At 43.4% G+C, this 18342-nt stretch overlaps 1 protein-coding gene across 1 annotated transcript in view; it reads right to left on the bottom strand.

The window, feature by feature from the left end:
- cry3a (cryptochrome circadian regulator 3a) overlaps positions 1–18342 on the bottom strand; it is a 40205-nt gene that overhangs the window by 11826 nt on the left and 10037 nt on the right. The window contains exons 3-9 of the mRNA XM_034876666.1: positions 8993–9101; positions 7771–7913; positions 7334–7518; positions 6216–6304; positions 3705–3845; positions 2690–3001; positions 1737–1888 (exon numbers count right to left, since the gene is read on the bottom strand). Of these exons, the coding sequence (XP_034732557.1) occupies positions 1737–1888; positions 2690–3001; positions 3705–3845; positions 6216–6304; positions 7334–7518; positions 7771–7913; positions 8993–9101 (1131 nt within the window). The remainder of the gene's footprint in view (positions 1–1736; positions 1889–2689; positions 3002–3704; positions 3846–6215; positions 6305–7333; positions 7519–7770; positions 7914–8992; positions 9102–18342) is intronic.

The raw sequence follows: 18342 nt of genomic DNA, 5'->3' as shown, positions 1-18342 counted from the left end.
CCCCCCCCCCCCCTCCCCCATCAGAGCAGGTGTATACTGGAAAGCTTCTATATCGAAACATCTGCTTTTCTTTCTTACACACCACTGTAAAACTTCCTTTTTGCTGGCCTTTTATTGAGGCTCATGCACTTTATCTGAATGTGAATCTTGTGAAAGTGCTTTGCGTCCTCATAGTGCGTTCCATTTGCACTCGGAAGCTGGATTTTCTGATGTCACAGTAGGAAACACCCCAAGCTAGTAACTCGCGCAACCAACTAACCGAGCTAACAGTCCAACGTGGCTGCCCTATGCATCAACACTTGTGAAAGCTTAAGTAACACACAGTTATTAGCACCACTTCTGTCTTCTTTGTGTCTCGGTAAATTGTCGTACATGCAGTCCTGTCCAACTTCTATCTGTGGACTGTTGTTATGCACAAAAAACAGCCAAATGCATTGTTATAAACTATTATTGTTAACAATGGCTAACTTGGCTTCAACTAATGAAAACAACGAAAAATGTAACTTGTAAATTAAATGTATTCAACTCCGGTGTGACATCATTCCCAATTTTTGTTTCAGAGATTAATGGAACACACTACTAGTTAATGTCAGTCAAGAATAAAGTGAGTGAAGCTAAATATATACTAAAAATGAAAGGTAGTCAATGATAGAAGTCTTCCATTATACCAGCTCCACCCCCCCCCCCCCCCCCCCCCCCCCCCCCCAAAAATAAATCCTTCCCCCCATCACACAGTGGTGGAATGGGTAAATAGCTCATTCCTGCTCCTCATGTCCCTCAGACTGCGGTGGTTGTCATTTAAAGTCCCTCTGCTGACTGTCTCCTCCCACAACCATAGCACCACAATCTGGGCTGGCCCACACATTTAAACAAAAGGGACCACAACCTTTTTGCCAGGAAGATCTCCGCCCAGGTCCACCTGAACCGGCAGGGCTACATTCCCATAAGCAGAGCACCGCTGAACATTTCCCAAAGCATGGGATGAGGGGCTTTGTGTGACACGCACCTAGGGCTGGGCGATATGGAGAGAATCAAATTTCACGAAATCTTTTAACAAAATACATAAATGTAAATATTGCAACAATATAGGAGGGTTGACTATTAGTGCTTTCACAAAATATATTTACAATTAGACTATAGAAAAATTTGAAAAAATCTAGTCTCATATCTCAATAAAATATTGATTTATTACCCAGCCCTAGGCACAAGTAACGAGAAATGTTAGGCCTTTTCATTTCCCTAAAAAGTGGTCAGAATCCCTTTTGACAAAACGAGATGCCACCAAGTTACAAAGCTACCCAGAGGGTGCTGCAGGGGCGCGAGCAAAGTCCAGTTGTTCAGGGTTGCACGAAAACAAAGACCAGCAAATCAACAACTCAGCCCCCCGACCTCCATCCAAGGCAGGGGGCAGGCTTGAGAACTGCTCAACTGATCATCTTAAAAGCAATCAGCTATGAGCTACAATATGAGAGAGGGATAGCTGAACACAAACACAGAGCAACATCCAGAGAAAGAGAAGAAATTAGCACATCTTTAGAAACGCACGCGTACACAATTACCATAGGGACTCTCACAAATAATTTAAAGGCACACCAAGAAGTACATTGTGAACACTGAAATAGTTTTAACACTAAAGTGCTAAAGTTTTTGGAGAAAAGAAAATGGACCGACAGGCAAAAACAAAAAGAGGAGAGGAAAGAAGGATGTTTATTGTGATTTCAAGAAAAGGCCCCCACCTAATGAAGTCCCCGTTGGGGTCGGTGCGTCTGCCAAAGCCCACGGGGCAGTAGCAGTGGAAGAACTGCTGGAAGAACGAACTGCAGGACAGCCACATCCAGCTGCCTGCGTTTACGCTCCAGTCTGCATCCAGTAGCAACTCCTCAAAGACCTGCAACGCAAAGACAACGTTTGTTTTACACTTGATGCACACCTTCCTCCACAGCACTGCCAAAGAAGGTCTGACTAGTCCATACAGCATTCTGGGATGGGAGAAAAACGTTCTCTGGTTTATTGGCATTTCTTTAAACCAATCACAATCATCTTGGGAGGTGCTAAGCTATGGACGGAGCAACGGTGCCTCTGCCAAATAGTCTCAGGAAGGAACTGGTTTTGGTGGAACACATGTACTTCAGAAGTAGTTTTAGTCGTCATCAGAGACTCAGATTGCACAGATAGTCTAGCTAGCTGTCTGGATTTACCCTGCAGAGATCTGAGGACCAGGTAACCATAGTCCTCAGATTGGACAGATAGTCTAGCTAGCTGTCTGGATTTACCCTGCAGAGATCTGGGGAGCAGGTAACCACAGTCCTCAGAAATCCACCAGAGGTTACTAAAATAAAATAATAAAATCATTATTATAATTAAATGACGTGTCTTTGCTTCATTTAAGGTCTAAATGGGCTGCTAGAAAATTTTCACTTTAATTGGTTATATGTTTCAAAACTAATCTTGTTGTAGTCTTGCAATGTGTGACCCCGAAGACCCCCAGTCGTTACATATGATGACAGTCTTTAATGTTGGAGGTGAGATGATGACCCACTTTAGTCTTTACAATGTCTGTTCAGAGTCTTCTAGTGGATGGTAGGCATACGTTGCATGGCAATAAATTATTGAATCCTGAAAGTAATGAATCTTGAATCTTGTTTATATTCTCTGTTGATCCTGTATTTAACAATTCTGCATCCCTCACCTTCATCCCTTCCTCCCAGCTGATCCACAGGTCCCCCCTGGTGAGGAAGCATGCCACCGCATGCCTGGCCAGGTGATGAATCCAGCCCTCCTTCCGCAGCTGCGTCATGATGGCGTCTATCCAGGGGAAACCAGTCTTCGCCTCGGCCCACTTGGCCATTGCTTCAGGGTTTTTGTCCCAGGGGATGCGGACGCAGATGGGGTTCCCCTCCATTTTGTCGAAACGCGGGTTGTTGGTCGCAGTGGTGTAGAAGAACTCCCGCCACAGTAACTGTCCATACAGGGAGAGTGGAGGGGAGCTGTTCTTTTTCACCTGCATCAAAATAAACATGAAGAGAATAGAGAATATTAGACTAAAAAAAGACAGGGTGAAAGGGTAACTTCCGTTCTTTATTAAACCTGGACCCTATTTTTCTCTTTTCCCACTTTTCCAACCACCACAACTCTAGTTTTGGTTGGAATAAAAACAAAGTTTACAGATTTACGTGTAAAAACATGTGGGCTCTATACACGCTAAAAGTATTGCTTTTTTAAATTAAGTCTAGTGGGTTTGGCGCTAGCGACCTCAAAGCTGTTTCTGAGTTAACAGAAAGGTCTCAAAGAGGTTTTAAAAAGGTCTGTTTCTGTGAGGGTCCTATCCATAATGTTGTCAGGCAACAAGAGAATAATAACCTGTAAGCGGCAAAAGAAGCCCTTTTAGTGGAAGAAAATGACGATTTGCCCCTTAGGGTTACATTGCAAGCTGTTTGTGGCTCCTGGGTAAAGCATTCACGCCTGATACTGGACCAATTTCAAATAGGCATTCTGGCTGTGACAGAGCTTTCAATAAAATAGCATTTATTTTAGCAACATTAATATGTATTTAAGCTTAAGTCTCCACATTTTAAATTAGGGTTAGCCCTAAAAGTGAATATGAGTTAAATTCTTGCCCAGAAAAATGAACCCTTAATTTAGGAGTGGCTATGAAACGGCTTTACACAGAGTGAGAAGACGCACTAGAGGAGTTGTAAACGGACCTTGCGGTAGAGGTCTGTGAGCTTGAAGTAGAAGAGGCGGCAGGAGAGGCAGCCGAAGCGCAGGTACGGGCTGAGGCCGGTCGGGCTGGCTAGCAGCGAGTTAGCATTCATTCTGGGACGCTCAAAATTAGCCACCCATGCCTGGGAGACGACAGAGCGGGAGGAAGGGATGGATGGACAAGAGATGGTAGATACAGGGCACAGTTATGAATAAAAACATCATCATTCTTAACCCTCTGAGGTATAGGGCATTTTTAGATGTCACCTTGAATTCTCCTTTTGAGGGTGTTTGCATATATTCCTGTTTGTTTCACATAAAACGTACTGAACAAACTCTGCTCTCTGTGTAGTGATGCCCAAATTTGTCCCAGAACAACGTGTAAAGAGATAATTTGGCACAAAAGCAGAACTATTTCTGAAACCTCTCGTGAAAATATATCTATACTTAATTGTTTTGGTGCTTGAAATAAGTTTACAAAAGTCTTGGGTTAAAAAAGTAGCGTAATATATGAATAAAACAGTAAATAAATGTGTTTTGTAATATCCCTTTTAGAGTAGAAGTGTTGTCAATCATCACTTGAACTCACAAGTGTATGTTCTGTCCTCGAAGGGTTTAAAAAAAACAAATATATTTCAGTGGAGGGTTTGAGTAACCCACAGTGACACCCTTGATAAAAAATACTAAAATCTTCAAAAATTGAAAGTCATTCAAACAAAACCTTCCCATGTTGAAAAAGTAGTAGGAAGAAGTTCATTAACAACTTATCATGTCTGACCCCCATTCTCTACATTTGTCTTTTAGTAAATACTAAATCTTATCCTTCACTTGTTTACACAGCATAGACAGAGATGCATACATACATATATACAGTGAGGAAAATAAGTATTTGAACACCCTGCTATTTTGCAAGTTCTCCCACTTTTTCATCATAGATGCATGTCCACTGTGAGAGACCTAATCTAAAAAAGAAATCCAGAAATCACAATGTGTGATTTTTTAACAATTTATTTGTATAATACAGCTTCAAATAAGTATTTGAACACCTGAAAAAATCAATGTTAATATTTGGTACAGTAGCCTTTGCTTGCAATTCCAGAGGTCAAACATTTCCTGTAGTTTTTCACCAGGTTTGCACACACTGCAGAAGGGATTTTGGCCCACTCTTCCACACAGATCTTCTCTATATCAGTCAGGTTTCCGGGCTGTCAATAGAAACACGGAGTTTGAGCTCCCTCCAAATATTCTCTATTGGGTTTAGGTCTAGGTCTTGGTTATCCTGGCTGTGTGCTTCGGGTCATTGTCATGTTGGAAGACCCAGCCTTGACCCATCTTTAATGCTCTAACTGAGGGAAGGAGGTTGTTCCCCCAAATCCTGCAATACATGGCCTCGGTCATCCTCTCCTTAATACAGTGCAGTCACCCTGTCCCATGTGCAGAAAAACACCCCCAAAGCATGATGCTACCACCCCCATGCTTCACAGTAGGGATGGTGTTCTTGGAATGCTAATCATCATTCTTCTTCCTCCAAACACGGTTAGTGGAATTATGACCAAAAAGTTCTATTTTGGTCTCATCTGACCACATGACTTTCTCCCATGACTCCTCTGGATCATCCAAATGGTCATTGGTATATTAAGACAGGCCTTGACATGTGCTGGTTTAAGCAGGATTTCTCACCTTTCTTAGGATTATTGAGACCCCATGAGGTGAGATCCTGCATGGAGCCCCAGTCCGAGGGAGACTGACAGTCATGTTTAGCTTCTTCCATTTTCTAATGATTGCTCCAACAGTTGACCTTTTTTCACGAAGCTGCTTGGCGATTTCCCCGCAGCCCTTTCCAGCCTTGTGGAGGTGTACAATTTTGTCTCTAGTGTCTATGGACAGATCTTTGGTCTTGGCCATGTTAGTAGTTGTATTCTTACTGATTGTATGGGGTGGACAGGTGTCTTTATGCAGCTAACGACCTCAAACAGGTGCATCTAATTTAGGAAAATAAATGGAGTGGAGGTGGACATTTTGAAGGCAGACTAAAAGGTCTTTGAGGGTCCGAATTGTAGCTAGATAGACAGGTGTTCAAATACTTATTTGCGGCTGTATCATACAAATAAATAGTTACAAAAATCATACATTGGGATTTCTGGATTTTTTTTTAGATTATGTCTCTCACAGTTGACGTGCACCTACGATGATAATTTCAGACCCCTCCATAACTTCTAAGTGGGGGAACTTGAAGTAGCAGGGTGTTTAAATACTTATTTTCCTCACTGTACATACATTTACACTTTTGTTTCTTTTCTTCCCTTCCTTCTTTTTCTTTCTTTACCCTCTATCTATAGCAGATTAAATAATAACACATCCATACTATACTTAGTATATAGATATATTAGTACATAGATGTCAAGAAACCATACAGTCTTTATATAATACTATCACTTCAAATCCTTTTCATATCCCTTTAATATGTTCATTTTAGCCATGCATGGGGAAAAAACAGGAGGGGAAGTACTGACTTTTCTCTCCAGATGGCGCTCTATCCGGGTCAAAGCCTCGGTCTCTCCTCCGGGCCACACAGCTGTTGGCAGGCCCTCGGTATCAAAGCCTGGAAACAATCAGATCAGCTTTGGTTTGATACAGGGTTGCACTCATGTGCTGTCTGGCCTGGTCACAACACTGCAGCACAGGTGTATGTTTCCAATAAAGCTTAGTGGAAGCCTTTTAAACTTCTGTGAATGGAAACCAGACATCTGGATGGATGCTCAAAGAAGCTGGTTAATCCCATGGGAGGATTTAGACCAGATGCACCTTTAAATAGAAAAATGTGACTGACAAAATGTGACTGTTTAAGGATTGCTTAAATTTACACGTGTGTTAATCTTGGAAGGGATTGCCATTCAAGTATTATTCTTTTTTTCTTTTATAGATTTGGCTACATAATGTATTCATTCTAGTATAAATTTCATTCAAGCATTTATAATTTTATGTTATGTATTTAGCCGAAGCTCTGCTGAGATTTAACACTGAAAAATGTTGGAGTACGTTTTGTCTTTGCAGGGCTTTCCAACTCAACTTCACTAGGGCCACACTGGAAAATGAGAACCACATCAAAAGCCAGACATTAATAGTTGATTGACATGCTTTTATTTAATTGAAAAAGTAAAATATCTTTGACTGTATTATTATATTTAGCCTATATGATCCACATAAAGCCCTAAACATGTCACCAAAAAGTTCCTGAGCCACTGTAGAATTTAGCAAGTAAAGCAAAAAAAATTGAAGTATACTAGACATCCGACTCCCAGCATCTTGTTTCACAGCCTGATTATGCAAACTCTCTGTTTCTGTGGGAATTTCTCAAGTCTCAAGTCTGCCAAATTCTGCATGTGATTCTGAGTGTTGCAGTTTGAAAAGTTTCTTGTCTTTTTGGTTTGACGCACTGCTAATCCAATATTTATTGTGAAACAAAATTGATATGCAGGCCGAATTAAAATTTGTGAGGGGCCGGATTTGGCTAGTGGGCCATGAGTATGACACGCGTGGTTTAAGGTGTTCACCTCCTTCTGCCTACACACCCAAAGGCTTGTAAAGTCTGTTCAGGTCTAAGTGCAGAGATGTGTGTTTGTTTCCTCACCTAGCTCCTCCAGGGATGGGACCCCATACTTGTCTCCATGGTCCTCAGAGATGGGGGTGATACAGCTGCCCATCAGGGCTTCCGACAGAGTCTCCACGGGCATCTCGGGAGGATCCAGCCGACTGATCAGAGTCTGGAAGCGCTTGTAGGTGAGAGGAGGCTGCCCACCATTCAGCTCTATGATCCTGGGGAAGGGTGGAGAGAGCCTGCTCAAATTCCAAATCAAATAAATCTAATTACCTATCAGGCTGCATAGCAATGTACTAGAGGTGGGGGAAAAATAAAAGATCTTATGTATCGCTATCTTTACGTTACAATAACAAAATAAAATAAAATCAACAAAACAATCTGCACCCATGTAGCGGGGGAAAAAAACCTATGGTCCCAGTCCTACAATGTACTTGCTAAAACAATCAAACATCCTGCATTCTCCTCACTTATCCAGGTCGTAGAGGGTGTGTGAGGTTTTGACGTTGACCTCCACCCCCGCCTCCATGGCCAGCTTCTTGATGGCAGCGTCTCTCTCCTTCCCAAAAGGCTCTGAGTCATACTCAAAGGTCAGTCGAGAGATCTTCCACTCCTGCAACACACAGAGAAAGAGACTGTTTGCCCATCAAAACGTCCCAGAGCATGTCTTCTTCAAATGCTGCTTGATTTTATCGTCAGTCAACAAGGGCTGGGTTTAAAAAAAAAAAAAATTGGTTTCCAATTTAAATGGATTTTCATTTTAATGATCCAAAATCGATTTCTAAAATCCAAGAATTGATCTTTGTCTCTATAATCTATAACTAGAAGACCTAAAGAATCCATTGGTACCAACTATAGGGTTGGCTGTAGTTTGGATTGTTTGGCTATTGATGTTAAAACAATACTGCCTCTGCATAAACGGTGCCTGAACCAATAATTTGGAGCTCAAAAATAATGTCAGCAACATTTAAGAACGGTTGTTTATTGCTAAGGCTGCTCAAGCAACCATCATATGGGTCAAAATTAAATGATTTAAACTTTTTTTTTTTTTTCAATAACATTAACTTATAACAATAACTAACGGTAGGCTAACGTTACCTGTGCCAAGTGCAGTGTCAGAAAGTATTAACTAGCGTCACAAAAAGCAATACTTCTTTGCCTCTAACCTCTGTTTCGGAGCCCCAGAGAGCAGCGCAGACATTTAAGAGGCACCAAGTCCACGTTGCAATTAGGTCTAGCAGACATCAGTTGTTTAGGCACCGGTGTCAAATTAGCACCGGGTCTCGGTACTCAACCCACCCCTTTATGTAATGCTAGCTTGATAAAAAAAAAAAAACGCTCTAAAGTTGCATGCTACATTTTGTTCAAGAAAAAAGTGGCAAGGCCATTTTAATAGGGCTCCCTCTGTCACCTCCAGATGTCTGACTGTAGGGTCTGTAGAGCAGCACTTCATTGTGTGTTCATGATAAATAAAATTGCATTAACGTAACTGCTTTGGGGTCAGTTCTTAATGTAAACAATACTTTTAGTAATGCAGCAGTTTAAGAGGTAACCTTGTACAATTTCTCTTTCATATCCAAGCTAAATTGTTTTTTTAACTGAGAGAAGAGGACTGAAGAGGAAGCCGCATTTCTTGGTTTAAGAAATGAGCCATGTTGAAATGGGATTGTCAGAGCTGGTACCAACGCTGACCTTAAAGAGCCGCGGGAAGACGTTGGCTGGTTGGCCCCGGATGACAAAAAGACGAGAGTTGAGCTTCCGGAGGTTAGCGTCCAGATCTTCTAAACACTGAAGGAGAAACCTGAAGAGGGAAGACAGAGAGGGGATGGGGAACCAAGGAAGAGAACAACATATGCATTACTATATATGTATGACTTTTTTGCAACTTTTTGGTCCTGTCTGTGTAGGGGTGTTGAAATGAATCTCTGCATCGATGCACCTTGATGTGGATGTGGACGATTCTCAATGCAGTGACATAACATAATCGAATATTACCTATTGATGGTACTTGTTGATGTTCAGGTCACTGACTTTTAGTTTAGCCTTTTGTCTGTTGTGTATATTCAGAAATTGTCTTTTTTAGTAGCAGATACAAAACAAAGGGGAGTTAATGTTTATCTTAAACATACATGTAAAAGGCACCGAGAATCCTTAAGCCGAAAGTATCGGTGAATGTCTACCATAGTAGTGTAAATCAACGTCATTCCAATGCAGAGTCGTGAAGATCTGTGCCACTCAGCTGTCTGGTGTTCTCCAGTACCTCTTCAACCAGAGCCTGAGCCTGCAGACTATGGAAAACGTCCTGCCTGGTCCCGGTCCCCAAGAAGTCGACTCCATCTGGCCTCAAGGACTACCGCCCAGTGGCTCTCACATCCCATGTGATGAAGTTGCTGGAGAGGCTGGTCTTGACATACCTGAGGCCCCAGGTGAGTTCTTCTCTGGACCCTCTACAGTTTGCCTACCAGCCTTGTCTGGGAGTGGACGACGCTGCGGGTGATGGGTGTTGGTGCGTCAACAGTCTCCTGGGTCACTGAATACCTGACAGACAGACCCCAGTTTGTCCGCCTTGACCATGTGCTGTCTGATGTGGTGGTGAGTGGTACGGGGGCTCCACAGGGGACTGTGCTTTCTCTTTTTCTGTTCACCTTATACACCACAGACTTCCAGTGCAACTCAGAGTCATGTCACCTACAGAAGTTTTCTGATGACTCTGCAGTTGTTGGGTGTATAAGGGATGGACAGGAGGGAGAGTACAGAGCGCTGGTGGATGACTTTGTGGAGTGGTCTGGTAAGAACCGCCTCCTGCGGAACGTGGATAAGACCAGAGAGATGGTGATCGACTTCAGGAGGAAGATCAACAGCACTGCTGTTTACAAGAAGGGGATCACCAGACTATATATTTCCTGAGGAAGCTGAGACCCTTCAACTTGTGCAGCAGAATGTTGGAGACGTTCTACCGGTCAGTTGTGGCTAAAGTTTTGTCCCCCCCGCCATCTTCTGGGGCAGCAGCATCAGAGCCAGCAACACAAACAGACTGAACAAACTGATCAGGAAGGCTGGCTTCATGATCGGCGCTCTAACCTGACGTTGAATGCCATGGTTACCTGGTTCCCAGATCTCTGCAAGGTAAATCTTGACAGCTAGCTTGACTATCTGTCTAATCTGAGGACTATGGTTACCTGGTTCTCAGGTCTCTGCAGGGTAAATCCACACAGCTAGCTAGACTATCTGTCCAATATGAGTTTTCTGTTGACGACTAAAATTACTTCTGATACACATAGTGTTGGGTGATATGGAGAAAATCAGATATTGCGATATTCTTGTCCTAATACCACAGTGACGATATTGTAGCAATATTAAAGGGTTGACAATTGGTGCTTTAACAAAATATCTTCACAATGAGATTTAAGATAAATAATTTCCAGGAATGTAGATATTAGAGCCCAACCGATAAAGTTTTTTTATGGCCGATACGGATTTTTTTTTTTAATCCGATATGCCAATATATCGGTTGATATATATTTAAAAAAATAGATTAATCCAGAAACGCGTTACAACACATAAACAGATTTCCCTAACATTACTTATTTGTAGTTTTTTATGAGTTCTGACTAAAATAATATGATAATAATTTGTTTTGTCACAACAGAACAGAGGAACGTAAATATATTAAAGTTATGATGAATAAAATGTTTAAAAATACATACAGGGACATTGTAGAGCGTCCTCTGGTGGACAAACTATGCAACACCAACTAAATGCACATGTCCTGTTACTAAACTCTGATCACTGATTATTTGATGTAATTTCTTTTTTTAATCTGATTGTTTGTTTTGATGTCTGTTCATGTCTTGGCCAGGACTGGTCCCCCCCTTACACAGTGCATTCGCATGCACAGCAGTAACCAGGGTAAGGTGGGACCCCGAGTAAGTGACTAACCGGTTTATGCCGGTTTATTATCTCCTAGTACACATGAGCGGGGAAGTATGGGGAGAATAACAGGAGTAACTCCGGAACAGTATGGCGCATAGCCTGGTTAAGGTGTATGCATGGAGGAAGAAGTTCTCTAGCTCTGTTAACCGCTTTATGAGAACTCAGATTTTAACAAGGGTAAATTGTTTACATGGCGTTTGAGAAATCAGGGCATTGCCTTCACCCAAATATAATCTTATTTATTTATTTATTTTTAAACCGCATGCAAACACACTGATAGAAGGGTAGAGCCGGGAAGCGAGGCCCCACACAGCTGTGGCTTGTGCCTGCTTATAAAACTGACTGTATTTAGCTCAGACCGTAGCTCCACTTGGGGTTTCCTCTGCAAATTTCAAATGCTAATTCTAATGTAGGCTTATGATTTAATAACTATTAAAGAACTGGCAAAAGAAATGCACATAATTGGTCAACAATACAAACTCTTATGAGAAAAAGACCTTTTTAACCACACATGCAAATTAAAATTGGAAGGGTAAGCTTTAGCAATTTAACAATTTGACAACTGACCCAATTTCGCAGATTTTTAACTACACAATGAATGAACCCATTTCCAAATTAATGCAAACAGAAAATGACACTGTTTTTCTGAAAACATTACCCAACATCATAAAAACTGTGCAGTATTTAAAGCAAAATGATGGGCAGGTTTTCATCACACGTTTGGGCTGCCGTGCTTCTAAGTCAGTGGACAACCAGCATTGAAATAAAATCGGAGATGCTCAACAAATCATTGTGGGTGACGTGTCACTTCCTGTTGTTGTCCTGTTGTTGGCTGCCTGGTTATACATCCGTCCTTATATATAATTGCTCTGGCCTACATTTGGTAGAACACACAGAGCCTGGACTACAACACACACACAATCACACACACACACACACTAAGGACGACATGCTCACATTTGTTTTGCTCTCAGCAGGAGTTTAACAGAGAACAATAACTAAACCGTTTGGTGTGAATGAAAAGCAGTACACCTTTATAAAAAATCTAATTGGTTTTACGCTTCTGTGTTAGAAACCCTTGAGTCAAATTAGCAAATAACTTTGCTTTATATGTGTTTTTGCTTTAACTCCCTTAACCATCAACCAGGCAACTGCTAACCGAAATGCAGTACTGGGGTATTGTGGACTGGTAACTGGAGAGGTGCAGTCACCTCAAGGGCACTGCTAAGGTGCCGACGCACCCTCCCTCCCCAAAAACTAGCAATATTAGGGAACTGATTTGTAGACATGAATTAACTCCCGCCTGTTGCTGGTAGTTGCCATGGTAACATAAGTAGCTTAGTCTCGGAGAAGGGGACGTATAACCCAATCAGGAGGAGAAACGTTGGCGTCAGTGTCGGTGTTGCCATAGGTCTCCGTTTGGAGCCGCTGAGACTGAAACACAACCCCGCAGATTCGTAACCAACACGGGTCAGAAGTGTTTCCTAATGTCTACGGGTTAGGGGCTCTGTAATGCCAGAGTAGGGGGAATGAGATATGTAAAAGTAGCAAAAAAACAAATGTATCAATCAAATATAGCTTTACTCTTACTTTGCTACTGGCAGAAAGAATGACATTTCTTCAAAAGGATATTTGGCAACCTAGGTGCTTGCAGAGACACATGTAATTATCATGCCTTGCTTAATTTAGCACATAAATGACTACACCTGTTTTCTTTGGGAGCAGGTGTACTGCATGTCTGGTGTTTTGTCTTTGCCTGCATTCTCAGCGTGTATCTGCTGCGTAACAAGAAAGCCTTCCCCTAAGTAGGTCATGATCACATAACCGCTCATAAGTTTCATGCACTGACACAATTACCTACATCTCTCGCAAAGACTACTCTCACATGCTCGTCTATATGGAGAATTAATTGATTACCCTCACTTATACTGTTTTTAGCTTTTTCTACCTGGCACTGCTATGCTTGTTATATACACGATACAACTTTATTGTCAGTTTACACTAAAATGTATTCACGTTCCCGAGGAGCTCTGCTCAAAAACAAGAAGATGAAAACATAACAGCCGCGGCAAAGAAATATGTTTCATGATATCCTGGGATCCATGTCTGAATTGGCAGCACACTGATTCTGGTATATCAACAGGACACAGTGATGTATAAGAGTTCTTGAGACTGTCCAAACAAAGGGACTCTATATCTCCTGTTAGAAGGGAAATGTTGGTATTCACAGTTTACAACATGCATGGAGTCAGGAGAGAGGCTGTTAGCGAGTCTGAGCATGCTCTTCTTGTGGGTTGTTTGAAAGGAGTGTGCAACAGGTTGACCAATGATCTTAGTGCAAACTTTGAGTTAATTGTTTAATTTAGTTTTAAGTTTAGCAGGTAGGCTGCTGAGCCAGGCTGTATTAGCATGACACTCATTTAAAAAACAGAGAAATAATCTTGTCACCATTTCCAATAGCTCTAAGCCTGCGAAGAAAGTTAAGGCGCTGCTGAATATTTTACAAATATGGCCCATGTGAGGAGTCCATGATAGATTGTGATCTATCATGACTCTATTCATAAGATGGGACTGTCCCTATTGCATTTTCATGTCAGCACAACAGACCTACAAGTTATATTAAGTCCCAGTTTAAGTTAAAAATAACACCCCTAAATGGATGAGGGTCAGACCTGCCGTGTCAGGGACACTTCTCGGGACGAGTTTTAGTGTCCCGGTCTGAGCCTCAGTTGTCAACTTTCAAAGGAATTTCCAAATGCAATATTCTTGGTGTGCATAGCCAAGCGACAACAAAATATGTGTATGCAAAGATCAGTGGCCTTGATTTTGTTAGACTGTTCCTAATTTAACCTCCGTGCATGTTCTTGTGACCCTTAATGGAGCTTTTTAGCTTCCCAAATTAAAAGGGTCATTGTTACCATGGAGTCTGAGAGCTGTGCGTTTGTTTTACGTCACTGCCTTAGCCCAGATAAGTGGGACATATTTGGCAGTTTCCTGCCCCATTCAATTGAAAATGTGAAATCTAATGCATACTTTTCTTCTAAGATGAGTAAACCAACATGAACAGCATCCATTTGCCAAACTAAATGCCATGTTTGGCAGCACATATGAATCATGCCAGGAATTTTATTTGCTACTGAATCACTTGAAATTGCCTTGAGAAGGTTAAACCACCACAACCCTCCCGTCCTACCTGTGAGTCCAATAAAAAAACTCATGCTGTGGTGACGGCCATCTGTTTTATAAATGGGGATATCTATGTATGTGTGTGTCCCCACACAGGCACAGCGCAGCAGCGGGGTTTGGGAGTTGCTGTATCCCTACATCTTTATAGCCTGTAGCCGCTTCTCCAAAACAAATAAAAGAGCACTACCAAAGTTTCAAATACTGCATCCTGTTGGGGATGCTGCCTGCCTGAGGAGCCATTGGTTTTGACTGAACACCAGCTGACATGCTATCAGTTAACTTCATGAAGTCACCTTTTTAACATAAAGACTGAATGACAAAATAAAGAAGTGCATTTGCTTCACGGCAAAATCTGTGGACATTGGGAGACAGGCATGTGCAATTGTTTTCCTGCCGCTTCTCATCAGTTTATGAATTTTTTATGTAACGATCAGCTTGATATCACCAGCTCAATGACTTCAATGTTGACTGTTCCTCTGACAGTGTGTACAAATAAGAGCTCAGAGAACAAACGGGTCAGCGAGCAACAAACACTGAAGTGACAGTAGCTATGTTTCATCCACACGTTTTTATCAAAATGAAGTGATATTGAATGAATTATGCGTTATGGGAAGAGTAAAAGTTGACTGAATTTCATGAATATCCACTTAAAAGACAATACGGATCATTGGATTTTTTTTCTTGATCGATATAGAGTTTATGCAATAAACGCTGATGGAAAAGTTATTTGAAGAATAAATAATGAATTGAGATTAATTTTTAGGTCATTTTATTTCTTATTATAGCTTGATATGTTGCTATCAGCGCACACATACTGTAACGCCGCTGCGTTGGAGTTTACCCCGGTGGACGAGAGGGTCGCCTCCCTACGCCTGCGGCTGATGGGGGGGAAAACTCTGACTGTTGTTTGTGCGTATGCACCAAACAAGAGTTCGGAGTATTCGGCCTTCTTGGAGGCCTTGAATGGAGTCCTGTCTGGGGCTCCAGTAGGGGACTCCATAATTCTGCTGGGGGACTTCAATGCACACGGGGGCAATGATGGAGATACTTGGAGAGGCGTGATTGGGCTGAACGGCCTCCCTGATCTAAACCAAAGTGGTTGTCTGTTGTTGGACTTCTGTGCTAGTCACGGATTGTCCATAACACACCATGTTCGAACATAGGGATGCTCATAAGTGTAAAGAGAGGGGCAGAGCTGTCAACTGATCACCATCTGGTGGTGAGTTGGGTCCGGGGATGGGGGAGGACTCTGGACAGACCTGGTAAGCCCCAACGTGTAGTGCGGGTAAACTGGGAACGTCTGGAGGAGGCCCCTGTCCGACGGACTTTCAACTCGCACCTCCGGCGGAGCTTTTCGGGCATCCCTGTGGAGGCATTGAACCTGAGTGGACAATGTTCAAAGTTTCCATTGCTAAAGCTGCGGCGGCGAGCTGTGGTCTTAGGGTCTTAGGTGCCTCAAGGGGCGGTAACACACGAACACCCTGGTGGACACCAGTGGTCAGGGAAGCTGTCCGACTGAAGAAGGAGTCTTTCCGGGATATGTTATCCTGGAGGACTCCGGAGGCAGTTGCAGGGCTGCAGCCTCTGCCTTGACAGAGGCAAAGCAGCGGGTGTGGGAGAAGTTCGGAGAAGACATGGTGAAGGACTTTTGGTCGGCACCAAGGGGCTTCTGGAAAACTGTTCGCCACCTCAGGAGGGGGGAGCGAGGAACCATCCAAGCTGTATACAGTAAGGATGGGACGTTGTTGACCTCAGCTGGGGAGGTAATAGAGCGGTGGAAGGAGCACTTTGAGGAACTCCTAAATCCAGCTGACACGCCCTCTGTGGTAGAGGCAGAGCTGGAGGAGGATGGGGGATTGTCGTCAATTTCCCTGGTGGAAGTCGCTAAGGTAGTCAAACAACTCCACAGCGGCAAAGCCCAGGGATTGATGAGATCCGTCCAGAAATGCTGAAAGCTCTGGGTGTGGAGGGGATGTCTTGGTTGACACGCCTCTTCAAAATTGCGTGGAAGTCTGGGACGGTGCCTAAGGAGTGGCAGACCGGGGTGGTGGTTACCCTCTTCAAAAAGGGGGACCAGAGGGTGTGTGCCAATTACAGGGGTATCACACTTCTCAGCCTCCCCGGTAAAGTCTACTCCAAGGTGCTGGAAAGGAGGGTTCGGCCGATAGTCGAACCTCGGATTGAAGAGGAACAATGCAGATTCCGTCCTGGCAGTGGAACAACGGATCAGATCTTTACTCTCTCAAGGATCCTGGAGGGGGCCTGGGAGTATGCCCAACCAGTCTACATGTGTTTTGTGGATCTGGAGAAGGCGTATGACCGGGTCCCCCGGGAGAAATTGTGGGAGGAAATTATGGGGTGAGAGGGTCCCTTCTCAGGGCCATCCAATCTTTGTATGACCAAACGAGAGCTGTGTCCGGGTTCTCGGCAGTAAGTCGGACTCGTTCCAGGTGAGGGTTGGCCTCCGCCAGGGCTGTGCTTTGTCACCAATCCTGTTTGTAATATATATGGACAGGATATCGAGGTGTAGTCGGGGCGGGGAGGGGTTGCAGTTCGGTGGGCTCGAGATCTCATCGCTGCTTTTTGCAGATGATGTGGTCCTGATGGCGTTATCGGTCTGTGACCTTCAGCACTCACTGGATCGGTTCGCAGCCGAGTGTGAAGCGGCTGGGATGAGGATCAGCACCTCTAAATCTGAGGCCATGGTTCTCAGCAGGAAACCGATGGAGTGCTTTCTCCGGGTAGGGAGTGAGTCATTACCTCAAGTGAAGGAGTTTAAGTACCTTGGGGTCTTGTTCGCGAGTGAGGGGACCATGGAGCGTGAGATTGGTCGGAGAATCGGAGCAGCCGGTGCAGTATTACATTCTGCTTATCGCACCGTTGTGACGAAAAGAGAGCTGAGCCAGAAGGCAAAGCTCTCGATCTACCAAGCAATTTTCGTTCCTACCCTCACCTATGGTCATGAAGGCTGGGTCATGACCGAAAGAACGAGATCCAGGGTACAAGCGGCCAAAATGGGTTTCCTCAGGAGGGTGGCTGGCATCTCCCTTAGAGATAGGGTGAGAAGCTCAGTCATCCGAGAGGAGCTCGGAGTAGAGCCGCTGCTCCTTCGCATCAAAAGGAGGCAGTTGAGGTGGTTCGGGAGTCTGGTAAGGATGCCTCCTGGGCGCCTCCCTAGGCAGGTGTTCCAGGCATGTCCAGCTGGGAGGAGGCCTTGGGGAAGACCCAGGACTAGGTGGAGAGATTATATCTCCAACCTGGCCTGGGAACGCCTCGGGATCCCCCAGTCGGAGCTGGTTGATGTGGCTCGGGAAAGGGAAGTTTGGGGTCCTCTACTGGAGCTGCTGCCCCCACGACCCGATACTGGATAAGCAGATGAAGATGGATGGATGGATGGATGGATGGATAGTTGTCCCATATTTATCATTTGTTGGTTGTGCCATATTGATCATTTGTTGGTTGTCTCGTATTTATCATTTGTTAGTTGTCCCATCCCCAATTTTAAAAACTTTGTTCACAAATGTTTGTTAAATGTTATGTGATTCAGTGAAAATGAAAGGAAACACCATCAAATGTCTCAAACCAATTCGATATACCAATTTGATTGCATAATAGCGTGTGACGCCATAACACAGGTTTTATTTGCTTGAAAGCCGTTGGATGGAAATAAACTTTCACTAGCTTTATTTGCATGAGTTTTATTACCGAACTTCAGATAATTCGATTGACAAGTGGATGGAAACTTAGTTAGTAACTCTCATCCACTGCAGAGGAGATGTGATGCTTTACACAAGTAGTGTTTCCACTAGGCAGACTTGTTCAGTTCAGCTCGTTACATATTAGGACTGTGTGTGTGTGTGTGTGTGTGTGTGTGTGTGTGTGTGTGTGTGTGTGTGTTTCCTTATCACAAGTTGATGATCTGG

Source organism: Etheostoma cragini, chromosome 7 (assembly GCF_013103735.1).
Source record: "Etheostoma cragini isolate CJK2018 chromosome 7, CSU_Ecrag_1.0, whole genome shotgun sequence".
Taxonomy (NCBI): domain Eukaryota; kingdom Metazoa; phylum Chordata; class Actinopteri; order Perciformes; family Percidae; genus Etheostoma; species Etheostoma cragini.
This window is presented reverse-complemented; position numbering and strand designations above follow the sequence as displayed.